The following is an 18581-nucleotide window of genomic DNA, read 5'->3' on the forward strand; positions in this document are numbered from 1 at the left end:
CAAGACACATTAGTCCGACTCAACGTAATCGTAAAGACAATTTTTTTTTAGTGTTCCAAGAAAGCCTGTAGAGGTGGCTACTGCTGTCAAGCGAAGTCTTATATTAAGTTTCAGAGGAGATCTCGGTTACTGACATCATGGTATTGCAACATTTTTTTTTACCATTAATAATTGATACCTGCCCTCGCTCCCATGTTAAATTGCCAAATAGGCAGTAGTTCATGTTTCTCGACAGTCACTGCAGACCTATATATATTAGTGAACAAAACACCGGCCCCAGTTAAAGAGAACAGTCTGGGCTGTCTGAGAACAGTAGAGTGGACAACCAACTGCTTGGCCAAGTTTTAAACAAAACCCAAACCGGGGTGCGATAACCGTGGCACGTGGTGGTTAATTACAATTGGCCGGGAGAAGTGCAATTCCAACAATGTCAGCACCACCACCAACGGCTCACTGCCAAACACGACAACACCCAAGTAATAACTGCTCAGGGGGCAGCCACGGCATCATTGGATAGGTCCACAATTCACAGCGGTCGCTGGCTAAAAGAGAGTAATGCGCAACTGTGGACGCGGGAGGCAGCTTGTGCAGGCGTGAGGTGGTGGTGGTGGTAGCGGCGGCGGCAGCGGCGGCGTCCGGCTGTGGGCATATGTGGCACTCACCACGGATCGTTGGGTGCGGTGGTAGGGCTGTATGATAGGCAGGCCCAGCGGCGTCACCCACTCGACCGACTGGCCCGCACGGGCGATCATCCTCGCGCTCTCGGTCAGCCAGTTCTGAAGGGATCAACGAAGGTGGCGCGCAAACGTTAAATCATTTAGCGGTGACAGCGACAGTGCTCATAAATGCCTACGTACTCTGTATAATAACCGGTGAAAAGCAAAGTAATTTCTTGCTCATAACACTGCTGGAGGAAGAGCCTCAACTCGAGGGAGCTCTGGCGAGCCCTTTCACCAGGGTACCTTGTGGCCTTCCCTTCCACGTTGGTCGAAAGTCTTGGAAGAGGTAGGGGTACACACACTTTACCCCACCACATGCGACAAACCGATCGATTAACCGTGGTGTACCCATTTAAACTGCTGGGCGAACAGAGGCGGAGGGCTCTAAGAAGCCTACGGAATTGTTTTAGCTGTCATGCTGGAAAATTGAACCAGCGACCTCTGCATTGAAAGTTCTGTGTGCTAGCCATCACACCGTGGGCTGCATTATCCTTTCTGCAGAACTGTATTCCTTTAAAAAAAAGCAATTAGACTTATTTTGCTACTCGGGTCAATTATTACAAAGAAAGAGGTTGCACCCTGCAGATGAAACTCATTAAGACCGAAATCATTCCAAGGTTGTCTTCCTTGAACAAACGTTGCCGGAAACTTTAATTTGAAGAACCCATATGGAAATGCTTTAAATATTTTTTTTCTGTTGAACGACATTTTCTTAAATGGCCCGATTTTCAAGACCCACCAATAACACAGAAGTCATGGCGTGAAATATCATGGTGGCTGCCGTTTTAGTGTCGGAAAACACTTGATATACACACGTCAAACACACTTATCTTTGCAATTCCATTTTACATTGCAAAAGTTTACTTTTTTTACTTTAATTCTAGATTTGAAGCTTTCATGATTGCAAGGATTCATACTCTTAGATTTTTTTGGTAAAGTCACGTAGGTAAAAAATAATGATATAATAATAATAAAATTATAATAAATGAAAATAACTAAATTAAATCACGACATTTCGGAGGCAACACAAGTCTCCGTCTTCAGGTGGGACCGTCACAGCCAAATTTACTGTATCAAGTGAAGAGAAATCCAGGATTGAGTATAATTTCCTAATGCTCAAAACAGCCCCCCCCCCCACCCAAAAAAAGATTTACAGCACTAAAGCAAGAAATACAGGACTACAGGACACAATATAAAATGTAGCTCTCTCCAAAGTGGCTAGATATGTAGAGAGTATTACCCTAAAGAGCTCTGCAGCGAAGAGAGCAACGCAAACTGGTAGTCGGCGTAACCTTCAGGAAACATGGATTACGCGGTTATTATAATATCTAAAAGGTACTGCGGTGAAGGCTAAGGCCAGCCACGGACACACAACGGTTGTACTGCAGCACACAAGTGAATCATCATCTTACCCACTAAACCGTCCCTCCCCCTCCTCACCCCCATGCCCCCCCCCCGCTTTCCACCTACCCCTACCCCCCTCCAGGGAGAATAGACGGGCACTTGTATGACAACGTTGAAGAGCGGCGAAGACAAACGCGTGTGATTAGGCACTTCTCTTTCTTTGTCTTCAACAAACAAAAAACAATATCTCATTTTACGCATTATTAATAAGGAACAGCACTGTGCTAACATCGTATCTTGCGCATTCACTGGAGGTGGTTTTGGATACCGGCTTAAAATAAGCTTGTAGCAAGGTGATTCAATTAGCAGTTGAAATCGGATCATGTCCTTAGTCCCTGGAATAGCATGGCCATAAGCCAACACGAACAGATTTTCCGCAATCCACAGAAACACTTATGCTGCTATATTAAGCACATTTCAAAATTAAGCCTTTGACAATATAAATGCAACTTCAACGATTCCACAAATATCCTCTCAACTGCCTGGCATCAAGGGAAATTAAGCATAGGCTAAAACAATGCAATTCGACAGACAGAACTGCTTACAATTTACTTTCCTCAAATGGATTTTGGAAAAGTACAAAGTCCCTTATCGTTTAACCGCAATGGCACTGAGAAAACAAATACCCAAATTTATCGCAACGCACGCATGTATTAAAAGGAGCAAAAATAAATCTTACGAGCGAGCAAACTTATTTGTCGACATGGGCGGAAACCCCGCCAACAGCTGACCTAAATGACGACCCCCCGCAAGTCGTCAAAATGCACGTCACATGTTATGGCTGGAGCATCGCCGCAGACACGGCCACGTGTTTCTTTATCCATTCCCCTGCGCCCACGTGGACAGCGCAGCGCATGCAAACGACTTCACGGCGGCCGCAGTGGCGGCCGCGGTTTGGTAGCCGGGAAGAAGGCACACAGCCAGGAACGAGCCGTGCCTACGCAGTGGGAAGAGCGGGTGAAGGTGAGCATCCGACACCCCATCCCTCAAATCCGCTGACAACTCATTTATTATTCAGGGCGCACGCACCAAGCTGCCCAATCTGCTGACCTTCCCAGCAGTGATGCAATACTTGGGAATTAAATTACCGTGTTTTAGGAAAGGTCATAACTGGGGGGGGGGGGAATCAAAACGAGGGGGTTCCAAAGCTGGAGAGCACCAAAGATTGATGAAGTTTGCGAGCGGTCCCGTACGCGACCAGCACACAGCCCTGCGTGAACGGGGAAACTGCGCGCAGGAGATAAGATGCCGTGTCACTGCACCGTGTAAAATATATATAAAGCGGCAGCCCTGAAATTGCCTGCTCATACCACTACTGGCGGAAAGGTCCCCCACACTCGAAAGAGTTCTGCAGAGTCCCTCTTAGAGAGTATTCTTGGCATGCTCATTCGCTCTGGCCAGATGTCTTGGAAGAGATGGGAATACCCACACTTAAACCCGCCACACGCGACCATAAGTGTACCATGCACAGGTGCCTTCATACTTTTTCCGCTTCCACTAAATGATTAGTTTTTTTTTTACGCAGGAAAGAGATGCCGTCTTATCTCCATGCGAAAGTCAAGGTACGTGGGCTGCACAGCGGGATCCTGCATCTTGTAAGTTTTAAATAGCGAAGTGAAGACGATTTTCAAAACATGCACGCATTCTCTCGCAGAGCCATTACTCGCTGGGGTCCTTCGCGCGGCGCTGAGTCACGGATTAAACCGGGGAACCTAAACAGCGCAAATGTGTCCCGTGGTATTTATTTTGTACACCGCTCGCAAACGGAAGACCCGAAAAAACACGTTAACACGTGCACAGTGCTCGCCCACACTAATATAAAAACAGCCGCTATCTGCCTCTCGCGGATGAAATTGCAGAGATCGCATTTTAATTCAGGGAGGACACGCGCGCGCGCTTGATTAAATGTAACACGACCTTCGCAGGGCTGTTATAAACGGCGACGAGAGTGGGAAGGCCTTCATCAAGCGGCGGATAGACAATTCGCTCATGACAATTGCTGATGACCGAGTAATTGTTGAAAATGCAGAATGTGGGGGGGGGGAAAGTCTCTACGAATGAAGAGGATATTTGCACAAAATAAATATATCGTATGCAACCTACGGCAGGTGAAGGTGCTCAATATTGACAAGTCTGCTTGTTACCAGGTGGACAGTGTTTTTAGTGTTCAAATGCATCGCTTAATTATTTTCTGTTTAATTTTCGATTTAAAGCTTTCGTGACTGCAGGGATTCATCTTCTTGGTTCTTTCGGTAAAGTCTTTCAGACAGACCTGTTCTTCACCTGAGGACGGCTGCTTGCGTTGTGGCCGAAACGTCGTGAGAATTATTTTATTATGTTTTATTTTTATTATTTCCCTTCTACGTGACTTTACCGAAAGAACCAAGAAGATATTTTCTGTTTGTCTCACTTGTGCCGTGTTGCTACAGACGGAATTTGACAAGTAATGGATGAACCGAGCCAATTCATGCCCTTCCTCGACTAAAATTAAACTATTGGGAGTAAAGATAGCCCTATTTTTGCCACAACCCAACACGAACAAGCGATTTAAAATGTCCCAAACACCCGGCGACACAGCCTTTCGTAATTATTCACCCCAAATAAGTACAGCTTCGTTTGAAAGCCACTCTGTTGCCAACTAGATTCTCATTTTCAACAATCAAAAAAGCTGTGATATATTTTATTTAATAGCTCAAAGGCTTTATTAAATTTTCATATATTGTTTTTTTTCAAAGACATCGTAGTCTTCCAGCGTGGTAGATAATTAAAAGGCTGCTTATATAACACGTCGATCCCCATTGTGAAGATAACAGCTACACAGCGGATGAACACTGGCATTTCACCTCCATCACCAACAAAAACTTAATTTCGCACTCAAACAGCTTGAAGCAACGGCATGTTTGATTTTTACGTAAACCACGGGGCTATGTGAAGAAGAATCCGCAAATGTAATAATTACATGGATTTTTTTTTTATCACAAAGAGAGCATCACAAAAAAAAATACACGTTACTTTACGGACAGAGGGCGCAAACCCACAATTTCTTACTCGTGGCGCTGCTGGTGGGAAAAGGTTCCACAAGAGGAAGCAATCGAAACGTCGTAGTATGCTATTATGTAATTTATTATTTTATCTTTGTACGTGACTTTACCGAAAGAAACAAAGAATAAGCTCTACAGAGCCGCTCAAGTGAGCCCTGTATGACACCACACACGCGACCTGGCTGCCTGCTGATCGACCGGCTGTGGTAGAGACATTTATACCGCCTGCACAGTGAACAAAGGGGATTTAAAGAAACCTGCACCCATTGTTTCAACTGCCACGCCCAGGGTTGACCTCTGGAACTGAAAGTTAATTCTGCTAGCCCTTACACCACGGCAACATCCTGGTCCTTATAATGTTGCCAATTTCACGGAAGGTTAATCAAACACACCCTGCGAGCAGCCACCTTTGCTAAATAATTACTGTTAATGTTTTTTTTACCCATTCCTTTACCCTCCCAAATCATAATGAAATTACTTTAATAGAATAATTAACGGGCACATTTCGCACCTGTACCTCCGGTGACACCGTTGCCTCTCGCCGAGAGGTCCCATCTAAGTTTTTCGTTCAACGTGACCCTCGTGTTACGGTATGAAAGGCGCATAAAGGTCGTATTATTTTCGAACAATGCAAACCTTATTGATGATGGCGTTTTGCACAAGAATGCGAGTTCTAAGCACGGACAATTGCAGGCAATGTGTAAACTCTCGGGCTGCAGGGAGCGAGCGTGCGTGTAAGTCAGTGAGCAAACATTAACGAGCCCCATTCGTCTTATCTGTTCCCTCTCATCATATCGGAAACAGCAGGGGGGGAAAAAACCAGGCAAATTTAATCAAAGGCCTGTAATGAATTGTACGCAATGCCTGTCAAATCCGTCTACGTTTGGTCGTCATAGTCATCTGACGCGGCTGTGTGAAAAACTGTTTATGTAAAGCTATACCCCTGCAAATGTAGGTAATTTGGTTAGTTCTTGCCTGATATAACTGTATCTTTACCATTGTTAGGTGGGTAATTACACTGGGCGGAGGATGATTTAGTGTCGTTAGCCTAATTACCTGCTGCAATTCAAGAGAAAGGGAGGACTGTTGCGATCAATAGCGCACTCACTCTATCATTTCCACTGAAACGCATGAGAGTTTTGAATTGGTCGTCACAACGCGCCAGTTTATTTGCAGCTCCACTTCGGAGAATTGGTGTGGAGTAAACGCAGAGCCTCACTTTCATGGATTATTAATGCGCACTATTTCCAGTCTTACATAAAACCAGCGTATATTGAAATAAGAGTAACGGTGGGGTGGGGGGAAGTATTCTTTTGATTTATACTGCTACGTAGGTTTTCACGGTCGTGCTGCACAGCTATCCGATGTTTCTTCGGTGTTGTTCAGCATGCTATCTGACGTTTCAGTTCCTGAAGCAGCTGCCAGCACTTTTAACGAAACGTCGGACAGCATGCGAGGCTTGTGTTCGGCACAAAGTAACGGGGTTTAAAGTGCACCGTTGTGCCACATGTATCACACCCAGGGCCTGTTTCATTTTTTGGTGAAGAGGCAGCTTCTGCCATTAGATTTTTTTTTTTTTACAAAATCCTAACTTTTATTTTCTGCCGATTTGGCTGTTTTTACACCGGGGGGGGCAGGCATAATACAAATCAATGGGTCTGCTTTTCCACCAACACATGAATCACGACTCAAGCGTTCAGCGGTCATGCACAGTTCACCGCAATTACCCGACTGGCCACCGCAAATTGTCCCATTGATGGACTGGAAGGCGCAGCTGGCGAGATACACCCACCTGGATCTCACGGGTTCCCGTGAACATCTCCCGGAGGCTGGAGAAAACCAGTTTGGTCAGATAGGCCGAAGCGTCCCACACGTGCTCCTAGAGGGGGGCGGGGGGGTGAGAGGGGGGGGGTTCACGTTTGTTTGGGGTGAGGTCAGCGAGGCAGCTGGGAGTAGACAAGAGAGAAAGACGGTGCAGCTACACCATCAATCACAGAGCCACTCTCATTATACCTGCAGCCATATACATGCTATTGCTTTCTATCTATAGTCCAACGTTCTGGCTATGAGCTTGGCAGGCCGGTCGTTCCTTGCAACAGGCAATGTAGCGACACTCAAAAAGGTGACGGGGGCTTTTTTTTTTGGTCGTGGCGGGGGAAGGTGGTTTTCTGTACGTTTTTGGCACAACATAAATCTTAGAATGGCATATTTATGGGCTACATTTCACACGGAGCAGTGGCCTTTGAAACGAAATATACTTGTACAACAAAAAAAACACGGCAAAAAACTTGCCGTAAAATGTAACTGACAGTACGACGAGAATAGACCTTGCAAGAAATATAACAAATTGAAATGTAATCAATGGCTACTATTTAATTACATTTTTATAATAACCTCCATGTGCATTTTTTATCCAATAATTTTCTGAATTCTGGCCAGACTGTTCCAGAATTACAAAAGGGCAGTGAACTCGTTTTTTTCCCCCACCGACTTGATATAAGTCATTATAAAATATCTGCGACCTTTTTAGCTTCACGGTTCACCTGCGAAATTCCACTGCATTGCAGTTGCTGGTGGTTTAAACTTCAGTTCATGACTGAGCTTGGACGAATTGCAGGCAATGGCCACTCTGTGAAACTTTAAAAAGCTGACGACAAATGTGTGCACTGGTGTGTGTACTTCACCCGCCTTCCCACTACGATTTGCATACTAAGAACAGCAAGTGCACGAAGCTACGATTTTTGCAATCATCTCCCAAGAGTAATTTTGTCTCACGAAGAGAGCGGCAAATGCATCCCAGGTTTTATTAGCTGGCATGTCTCCGAAGTTTTTGTTGTTGTTGTGTCAAGAGAATGATAGCCACGAACACAATTACTGCAACGCATGCGAAAACCTGCACTAAAATAACACGAAAAATGTTTCACTGAAAAAAAAAACCTTTCTAAAAAAATGCAAACGCTGCATACGGATTACTGTGAAGAAAAACTGATATTGCGTTAAGACCAGACGGTGAAAATTATCGTATCATATTATCATACGCCAGACTTATTGTTTTATTGTCATTTTTTTAAAAGGTACAAATATTTCAATTCAAAGCACCTGTATGCTCATTAAAGAATCACGCCTGCACATTAAAAATCAAGATGACGGGGATGTTTTTTTTCTCTCCCTCCTTTCAATAAAAGCGTCATAAGGCCGAAGCCACCTGCTTCTGACGGGCGACGGCACACTGGCGTGTGCTTGCACTGATCCCCCTGAGATTCCTGCACGTACGAGGTTCTTTGCGGTCATCTCAGCCACAAGGATTGGCATAATCGCTGTATATTTTTTAAAGCATCGTGGCACGTTTCTGCCACGTGGAAAAAAATTGCGAGTGCAATATTCATGTGCCTTTCTTTGTCGAAACAGCACCGGGCCCACACATCGTGCCAAGACAAGCATTATGCAACAACTTTGCCACGACATTCTACGTAATAACGACGCCCAAAATAAAACCGAGCAAATGGCCTCATTTTCATACTGCTGCAAATATGACATAGGACCTCATTTAAGCTACGCTGCACAGGGACAGCATCTGGCGACAAGGATGCTCTGTAGTCATGATGAGATGTTTTTCATAATGAAAATATAATTTGGTCATGACCAGATTTGCAGTCTGGAATTACAAAATGTACTGGAATTACATTGGGTATTTAACCATGGATAAAAATGCCGCTTAATGACAGGAGAATTGTTTCGTATTACTAGACGCTAGTGGTTTATGGTCATCGCTTGCCATACTAAATTGTGCATTGTGTACAAATGTAAATAACTGCTCCATAAAGTACGTCCATGTGTGCACACATACATACATAGGGCACCATACAGGTTTTGTGAAGCGAACAACGTTAAGACACTGACGTGACATTGTAATATTTAGTTCAAGTGGATTGATGTTACTGGTTATTACATTTAAAAATGAAGCAATGAGGGTATGTGCATGCGTGTGTCTGTGCGTCTGTACGTGTGTTTAATATTCGGTTCTGAAACTCTTTTGATCAGCTCTTTTCTGTACAAGTACAGCGATGTGAATTAACATTAAACATCACCCAACAAAGTCAACAAGTCCATTAATCAGTACGAATATTGCCGGTTCAAAACACGGTTAAATATAAATTTTGATTTAAAGCTTTCGTGACTGCAGGGATTCATATTCTTGGTTCTTTCGGTAAAGTCACGTAGAAGGGAAATAATAAAATAATAAAAAGATAAAATAATAAAAAGATAAAATAATAAAAAGTTTCTTGCTGTGGATTTCACACCTGATGATGATTGCTTTGTGTTGCAGTCGAAACGTCGTGGGAATTTTTATTATTTTATATTTTTATTATTTATTATTTCCCTTCTACGTGACTTTACCGAAAAAACCAAGAATACGGTTAAGTATGTTTTTTTTGGGGGGGCGGGGGGGTTTCTCAAAACTAAATTCCCAGATTCGCCGGCTGACATAGGGACGATGATAATTTACCTCTGGCAGGTATCTGGCAACAAGATAACAAAAATGGAAGAGTAATAAAACCATTTCCTGAAAGCAAAAAAAATCACACGCAGTGACAAAAGGTGAATCCCAAAGAGCGTAACACACAAACTGCATGGGAATGCACACTGCTGGATATGAGCGTGCGACAAAGGGAACCGCTTGGAATGTTTCTAAAAGCTTCTTTCCGTTATTTTCCCAGCACAATAACGCTTGAGGAAGCAACGTTTAGATTTCCTATGCCAGCAATTTCATTAATCGGCGCATCCCACTTGATTTTTTTTAAATATCGAGGACGCTGGACGCATACTAAATGTTCAATCTATGTAAGTGGATGTTGGCGATCGCTCCATCACCATCAGTTCGCAACAAAACCCCCGGGGGTCACCTTACGGAATGCTGCCGATCTGTTAGTGGAGATCGGGCCAATCTCGGGGCGTTTCCGCGGGGGCCTACGATGGATGGTGGTGCAAAGGAGAGGGTTTGGGTTGTACGAAGCAATTGTTCGAGGAAGATTTTCCTCCCCCCCACCCCCTGTTTTAAACCAGCACCAAATTCTGAGAAAACATTAACTCCCACTTATGTGTAATTCATTTATTTCACGTGCCACTTTGTGAAAAGTTGAATTAAAGTAGCGCTCGGGAATTGATTTTTTTTTCATTAAACTTAAAGCGACTTTTAGGGTTACATTTCCACACGCACAAAAACAACAACATTTTCGCGCAATATATTGGCTTAATTGTAGTTTCGCAGCCGAGGGCATCACTGAGACACGCGTGTCTTTATGTTACCAAGCCGAAGACTGTAATATCTCTTGCGCATTGCTGCTTACAAAGCACTCCCTCTAACGCAACACTACGTTGGCATTTGTGAATGATGTATAAATAAGAAAAACTCAACACATTTGTCAATATCATCACCCGAAAGCAAACACTTATATAATAGGCAGCGTTTTGGGCAAAGATCCACGTTATTGACGGTCGTGTTGGGTTTTTGTGTTGTTGTATTTTAACATTCACTAATGAATGTGGCTTATTTGATTGTGATTGTTGGGTACAAAACAATTAAAACAATAGTTCGTAATCGTTATTTAATATGATTTATGCGTATAAAATTGAATGGGATAAACATCTCCGGTCCAAGGTTACATGAAGGTGAATTAATTTGTAACCCCTTCTAATCCGTCGCTTATCGCTAGCCGTCATCTCTGTATTCTTTCAGATTTTTTTGGGTGGGGGGGGGGTTTAGACCCTTGCTTACTCCACGTGATGAACGCAAATGCAATTTTGAATTGCAAAGTTTGGTAGGGGAGTATTTTCTTTTTTTTTTGCTCGTAAGTCAAAAGAGTTCATTATGAACTCAAAAGGCCCTTGATACAATCATTCCGACAAGCAGGTACATCCACGCGATGGACAGCCTGAAAACAAGAGACAAAGCCTCCATACAAATTAGCCTAATGGCCATCGGTGACAAGACTCGATATGATCAATGGTAAGCACATTTGAATACATTTTACCCCCGACACAAAATCTAATATTGCTTACCTCCTGCAGTGGCGGAGGTTACGCTGAAGGTTAAATGCAAGTATTATTGGCAGCAGGACGTCAGCTAAAAATAAGCAGCGTTTTTAAGGGACGTTTTTCAATTGACGGTGCAATCAAAAGTTATTTTTAGTAAATGAACAGGCCATTCCCCAGGCCTCAGTGCTTAATAGTCTAAAAATGTGATGCACTTACGAAAATGTATTTCCTATTTTTAAAAAACCTTAAATAGAATTTCGTGCCATAATTTCTCATTATGCAATTAATGTGCCACGTGAGTAACAAACAACATTGTTAATGTGTTAAAGCATTACTCATTAATTTCTTCACCATATAAAAAAGACGCGCGGAATATATTTAAATCACGGACATAATAAATGTAACGTATTTGAATTCTGTTGAGCATAGTTTCAAAACGGTGTTAGACCAGAGGACGCCAAAACGCTTCAAAAGAAAGCTATCTCTGGTGTGGACCAATCAGTTTCAAAGACAACGCATATATTATCAGAGTAAGTTTTTTGTTTGCATTCTAACCACAAGTATTGTGGTTAATGCAGACATGATTCCTTGTAAAAGGTTTCAGTTTGGTGCTTTAACATCTAAACACCAGAAAAAAGAGGGGGCAAACCTATTCTCATATTTTGGTACTGGCAAAGGAGGTCCCATGATGTATCGCAATCTTTTCCCATTACAAACGCAATCAAGAACACTAAAACATATATTGCCACGAGGAAAAAAAGTTAACACCAGCAAAGCAATTTATCGCTTAAAAGCTTTGGTTCTTGCACTATACCCAAGTATCCACAAATCAACACAAAACCTGGCAGTCCCACTTTACTTTCCCATTTTTTTGCAGCAAAACAGTTGCACATATCTAGAGGGAGGCCCAATTGCTTTGTAAATTTCTGCAAAGGCCAAAGCTATCGGAGATCGAGTCGTGCTGGCACACTCAAGCTTCAGACTAAATCGAAGAGGGCACGTCATTCCGCAACTGGCGCAAGACCCCAGGGGGCCCGGGAACAAAATGCCACGAGCGCAAACAGAAGGCTTTGGCTGGCAGCGGAGCCGCAGGTGGTGCTGCACCTTGGGGAAGTCGTCCATCTCGCTGAGGCGCTTCTCGATCTGCTGTCGTCCTCCGTAACGCGTCACGCCGTACACCACAGTCATCACCGTCTGCTTGACCAACTTGCGGCCGATGAAGCCTTCGAGCACCTGGGCGATCTTCACGTCGTTCTTGGCGTCCTCAGCACGGAACACATCAACCTGAGAACGGCAGCGGGCATCGGAGAGATTTGTCGCGGAGTTGTGAGGCGAGGAGGGGGGCGGCACCGAACCGTAACATCGTCAAGGGACACTTGCCAAAACCCTACACTTTGTCCGTGAAACACGCTCGCCCGCACCGTGTCAGCCTCAAGCCTTGAATAAGCAAAAGATTCATTCAATATTGCTCGACTGGAATACTTAAGATGGACATGAAGATAATACGATGGGAATTAGGTCTGCTGATACATGCACAGAGCTCCCTACGGTGACGTTTTCAGTTTAAATTGCAGCCGGTTGGCATGGCCCATCTTCCCTCTGGGTCGGTAATGGAAGGGTAAACGGTGCGGGTGAACCACATGGTGGGAAATAAAAGGTGGTTGCCCTATGACGGACAAATGCAAAAAATTGTTGGATGTCCACAACTCGTGCCAGATCGCCAACCAAGGCGAGCACCAACCAGCACTTGCTGTTTGGGGACACTGAAATTTAACAGAAGAAACTATCTGCACAAGTAAACAAAAACATACACAAACATAACATCGCGTAAGGCTTTGGAGATATTAAAACCGACAAGATTTTTTAACCAAAAACATGATTTACAGCAAGGTGCCGAGTGCTAGGATACCACAATTATCTAGACAGTTAAGAAATGAACCGGTGAGAGCAATCTTTTACAAAACAAGGAGGGGCCGAAACGAGAGCATTAGGCTCTATAACGTGCAGCACAGAATTCGCTTTCTTTCTGCGTTTTAATTCGCTTGGGTTCCCCCCCCCCTCCCCATCAAAAATAGACCGGCGCGGCACAGGAAGCGGCAAAGCGGAGGCCACGGGGACCGGTCGCAGCGCCGGCGGCAGCAGCACCTGCTGCGCGACACTCGCGTACACGTCCTGGGGCATGTCCAGCGGCTTCAAGTTGACGGATGCGGCGCCAATCGTATCGCGTCCCAGGGCGGCGTAGTGCTGCAGCCCATTGCAGGACCCGTCCTGCGCGCCAACAAAAGCAGCAGCAGCAGCAGCAGCGGGTCAGCAACAGGATCAGCATCAGCGAGAGCGGAAGCGGCAGCAGCAACAATTCGCCACTAAGTTACGGTGCCATCACCGTGGTGCCTGTGCCACACTCGGCGAACTCTTGATTCCACGTTGAGTGGAAAAGGTTGGCTGACGGGATCACGTGCCAGATGCGAGTGTTAAAGGTTAACAGACGAGGGTGACTGGCAGATGCACCAACTGCATTCCTCGCAAAATGTCAGCTTGTGTTTTAGCCACCTGACACACTACCCCAGTGCACCGAGCTTTGTCCCTCGAGGCCAGCTGTCTCTATCGGCCCAGCAGAAGCATTCACAAGCCTCCTTTGCACAGACCAATTCGGCAAGCCCTTCGGTGTGTTTTTGGGTCATAGCGCGCGCGCTGACGGGCACGACGTTTGACGTTTCGCTCCGCGTGCTGGAAGCTTCTTCGGGAAATGAACAGAGCAACGCCTCGGACATCGTGCAGAACAACACCCGGTACAAGCGTAAAGCACAACGGCAAAAATCTATGCAGCGATTTCTTCTTTGATTTGTACCGGTCCTGAGGTTGTACCAGTCCTCCTGTACAACTTCAGTAAATCCTCTCACTAGCCTTTGCTGCGTCCAATCATAATCCATATATGCGTCCAAATAAAAGCTGCTTGGTTACGCAGGGCTGTTAATCACACCTGCCGGACAGACTCACTGAAGGGACTTTGCCCAGATCACTCTAGCACAGGGGTCGGCAACCAAAATAACAAGAAGAGACATTTTTGTTAGATTTCGGTAAAAAAAACTCAATAATTCAAGAGTCGCAATGCACGTTAATAGGAGAGGGTCCTTAAAAAATAACGTCCTTAAAGAGCCGCATTTGCTCCGGAGCCACGGGTTGCCGAGCCCTGGGCTAGCATCTGTGAGATTCGGTGGGTATGTATTCATAAAGAAAAGAAGTATAAATAAAACACCTACATTCAATTGATTTGTTAATGATAGCCTACAAATGCGCAATGCAAAACCACCTTAAGCAATAAGAGAAACATTCTGCAAACTTCACTTTATCAAAATCTGATCAGGTGCTTCAGTGGCAGAGCAAGAAGCTCAGAGACTGAAGGTTGTGAATTCAAATCCTGGTTGGGAGGGGGTCGACTCGCCCCATCATCCCTCCGGGGTCTGTGAAATGAGTTCCACTTTATTGGCGAATTCAACAGCGGTTCCCCTACGCACAGACTCACCCTCGCCATCGGGAAACGGAATTTCAAGCACCACCTCAACGCTCATTTGAGCAGAAAGTCAAACCATTTTGACTTGTTTTGTTTCAGTCTAACTGGCCTGGTTTAAAAGTCACGACATCAGTAATGGCGACCAGCTGTGATCACTTCCACACAGTGCACACAGGGACGCAAAGGTATCACAATGTTTCGGTTTACACAATGCAAAGCATTAAGTAGCATATTGCAAGCAAAAAGAAAGGAAAATTATATATTTATGCCACAGTGAGACAAATACCGTATCGTTAAACAAAAAAAAAGTACTGCGGTCATTATAATGCAATTTTAATGCGTCTCGATTCATCGCACGTAACGTTGTTCGGTAAAGACTCGGCGTGCAAGTTCACCCCACTGAATATGCACAATCACCATCAATTACCGCCGCCGCAACCGCTGCCGCGTGCACTCCAAGCTCAAGATCAGTCTCCTCATGAAGAACTGGGCCTTGGCTGCTTATACGTAGCGCCGAGAAGCGCTACTTGCTGCCCTTATCCCAACACTCTGCAACGCACAACCGTTAAAAGAAAAAGTCCAGTCGCGCCTCTGCTCATCTTCCAACATAGGTTGATATGCGAGCAATCATCATCATCATCAGCCATGCTCCCCCCGCACCCAAGCACCTACCCAAGTCGTCGTCATCTCTCACGGTCAAGTGATGGAATGATCCATCTAGCTCATGCACAAGCCGAGATCTCATCGCTTCATCTCCCCTGTTGACGTCCACTGGGGCCGGTTCCCTGCTTTGAACGGTTATCACCCATAGGCTTGTAACGATGCATTGGTTTATTGATTTAAATCTCTTCTAATGCTCACGTGATCACTGTAGCCACTAGAGGTGCTACATTCACCAAAGTGCTAAGAGGAAGAATAGAATAATTAATTGTCTTAAAACTCGAAATTGCGAGAATTCCCCACATCATGAGGTGGCCGGGGGGGGGGGGGGGGGGTGAGTCTTTAAATGCCTTCTTGCTATTAAGTGCAAATTGTACTGCACGCCTCGCTGCAAGTGGAGCTGCCTGTGATGAGACGTTTGACAAAACTGATGATCATTGCCGCTGCTGATTTGACGATTCTTGCCGCTACCGCTGCCGATTACGATAATGCTGAAGACCACGGTGACGATGACGAGAACGATAATAAACACAATGACGGTTGGGATATTGTCGATAATGACAAAGATTCTGACGACGATGATGACAGTGATCATAATAAAGACGGTCACAACGATGACAATGGTGACAATGACGACGAAGACGACAACGACGATTAGAACGATGCCCATGACGTGAATAGCGATCATGATGACCACTGTGACAATGACGAAGGAGATGATGACGATGAAAACGACGATGATAACGACGATGGCGACATCTTACCTGGTGGGTAGGAAAGTGTGATATGTACTCCTTGGGATCGGGGGAGCGGACAGCTTTGGCAATCTCCATGCAGCAGGCCAGCACCTGCCACGGCTCGTCTGCCTCCATCCACCACTGGCGGCCCTGGGAAGGCATTCATTCATTCATCACGCGTAGTCGGCGAAGGAGCCGTTGCGCTAAACGTGTAATTCCCTGTGACAGCATTTGCATAAACTGCTCTTGCTGCCGTACACCAGCGTCTCGAGTGCTTTGTTTGATCCACGGGGGGTGCGACCACGGGGTACGGCGCCATTCCTTTAAGGGTCGCAATTCTCACTTCCAACGTCGACCACCAACCCAAGAGTGCAATTTTTTACTGAAGATGGGCGACGTGTCCAAAAAAGTGACATGGCCTGTTTCCCTCGAACTAAGCTCTCGACCGCTAGGAGATCGGTTCGCAGATGCAACGGTGACATTTCTGACGAAGTCGAGCCATCGGATGCCAAGACGGCGTCTTTGGCGTCGTATGTGGAAGGACTGCAGCCAATCCAAATCAGCTTCAGGCAATGTCCAGGCATCCGCACCGGACAACAACAAAACTGACAAAGCACAGTGCCGGTAAGACTCTCAATTTTGTGCCATCACTGTCGGAAGCACGCGACGGGACGTGGAGCAACGCCGAGTCACCCGCGGCACGTCCGGAGGGAGCCCTGCACCATCGTCGTGAAGGGACCGAGCGCTCAACCATGAATGAGATTCACTCTCTACGGGCCAGAGGAGTTGTTGGATATCACTTGTTTTTCGTGCGCATTAATCTTACTGCTACCCCATCCCGCTCTGCCCCAGTCCCCCCAACATCTAATTACGTCATTATTTGCGAAAGCAACATATGATTGCGTCGCAATTTAATATTTCACTGGCGTAGGTGTACGTTATCATTTTTCATAATGGCTCTATCTAATTGTTAAGTGATCGCTAATTAATTGAACAAATGTACATAATAACCGTGGCCTTTTTAATTGTTTTAATTGATCTACCCCCCACCCACCAACCTCCTCCGCGCACAACAATGGTTAAACATGTTCGTAAGTGTTAAGGCCATAGTCCACAAACAATGCTGGCCCCCTCTGTAAATACAGCTTGTTATTTATTTGTTCACTGCTGATTTATTTAGCATGTGGTTCACAGGTGAAGCCAACAAAAAATGTTTGTCAACTGTGATACACAAAGATCTCCCCGTGTAGCCTTTAACAGATTCTTGGGGCAAGTGCTTTTTGCGAAAACCTATGAAGGCCAGCAAGGCGCACGAGGGGGTGGTAAAACCAACACCACGCCAGGCCGCCTTTGTCTGCGAATGCTGACGTTTGCGCACCACACCAGGTACTCAGCTGAGGTTGAGTCACACAGACAAACACAAACCACGCAATGGTCACACTTGCCATTAGAGACTATACGTCAATGCTTGGGATAGTAAACATTCAATGCATATGCCACATGTGTGGTTCAAAAGGCCAAAAAAAGGTTGGCCCGATGTGAGAACACAGACAAGGCTTGTCAAGTACATCGCTATGACACAGCATACCATACACGGATAAGCTAAATGTCCGGAACACAGAGATGTGAAATGTTGTTGTTAGGAAATAAAATGTCAAACGCTTCACGTTCTGCTGAATTAGATGGAATTTTTTTTGCCAACTTAACGTTTTGAAGACTGCGCAAAATATATTTCATTCCTGTTAGAGAGTCCAATTTTTGACAAGAGACTATTTGTGCTTTCCCAGAGGCAGGTCCTTGGATTATGCCAGTTGACTTTAGTTTAAATTCAATTTTCAAGCAGATTTTTGTTTTATACGCTGAATATATATCCTTCAATTTTGCTTGGACAGCTCACCCATGCTGCAGGGTGTTCCGTGCATGCAAACCAATCTCCGTTTTTTTTTATCTCTGCTACTTGTGTTTAAAAAAGGTATCAAATATAATTGTTACCTATTCAAAATATGTTTAGATTGGCTTGATTTGCCTTTATTTTAACTGTTGCTATCACAGAGAATACCTAAGAGACTGGGTTTATTTTCATCAACATTACTGTCACACGAGAAAAAAACTCACGAACAGCACCTTGTACAAGTGTTAAGAGCCCTTTAAATTTGAGCTCAATATGGCCTACGAAGTGGGAGTCGGTTTACATCCAGGTTCTGAAGCCAAACTGTGACCTGTGAGTGTTAAAAAAAAAAAATTGGGTTATGCCAGGAAAGTGAAACATTAATTATATGGCACTTTTTTTTTACTGCAGAATATCACAACCTCACAATTATAAAACAAAAGTGAAAACGGAGCGGTTCCAACTTTTGGGGCTCTGCGCTTCATATCCTCATTTGCCACTTTTCTCAACATGAACAAATCACGACCCTGCACTGCAGCGAAAACCAGTTGGTAAAAAAAAAACCCTGACCTCAACCCACTGCAA

The 18581-nt window shown here is 44.9% G+C and overlaps 1 protein-coding gene across 1 annotated transcript in view; it reads right to left on the minus strand.

The window, feature by feature from the left end:
* The window catches only part of POLRMT (RNA polymerase mitochondrial), a 69091-nt gene that overhangs the window by 15819 nt on the left and 34691 nt on the right, over nucleotides 1-18581 (minus strand). The window contains exons 15-19 of the mRNA XM_061558532.1: nucleotides 16136-16258; nucleotides 13346-13468; nucleotides 12305-12484; nucleotides 6957-7043; nucleotides 663-776 (exon numbers count right to left, since the gene is read on the minus strand). Of these exons, the coding sequence (XP_061414516.1) occupies nucleotides 663-776; nucleotides 6957-7043; nucleotides 12305-12484; nucleotides 13346-13468; nucleotides 16136-16258 (627 nt within the window). The remainder of the gene's footprint in view (nucleotides 1-662; nucleotides 777-6956; nucleotides 7044-12304; nucleotides 12485-13345; nucleotides 13469-16135; nucleotides 16259-18581) is intronic.

This window comes from Lethenteron reissneri, chromosome 24 (genome assembly GCF_015708825.2).
Source record: "Lethenteron reissneri isolate LAM-NWPU_2019-01 chromosome 24, ASM1570882v1, whole genome shotgun sequence".
Taxonomy (NCBI): Eukaryota; Metazoa; Chordata; class Hyperoartia; order Petromyzontiformes; family Petromyzontidae; genus Lethenteron; species Lethenteron reissneri.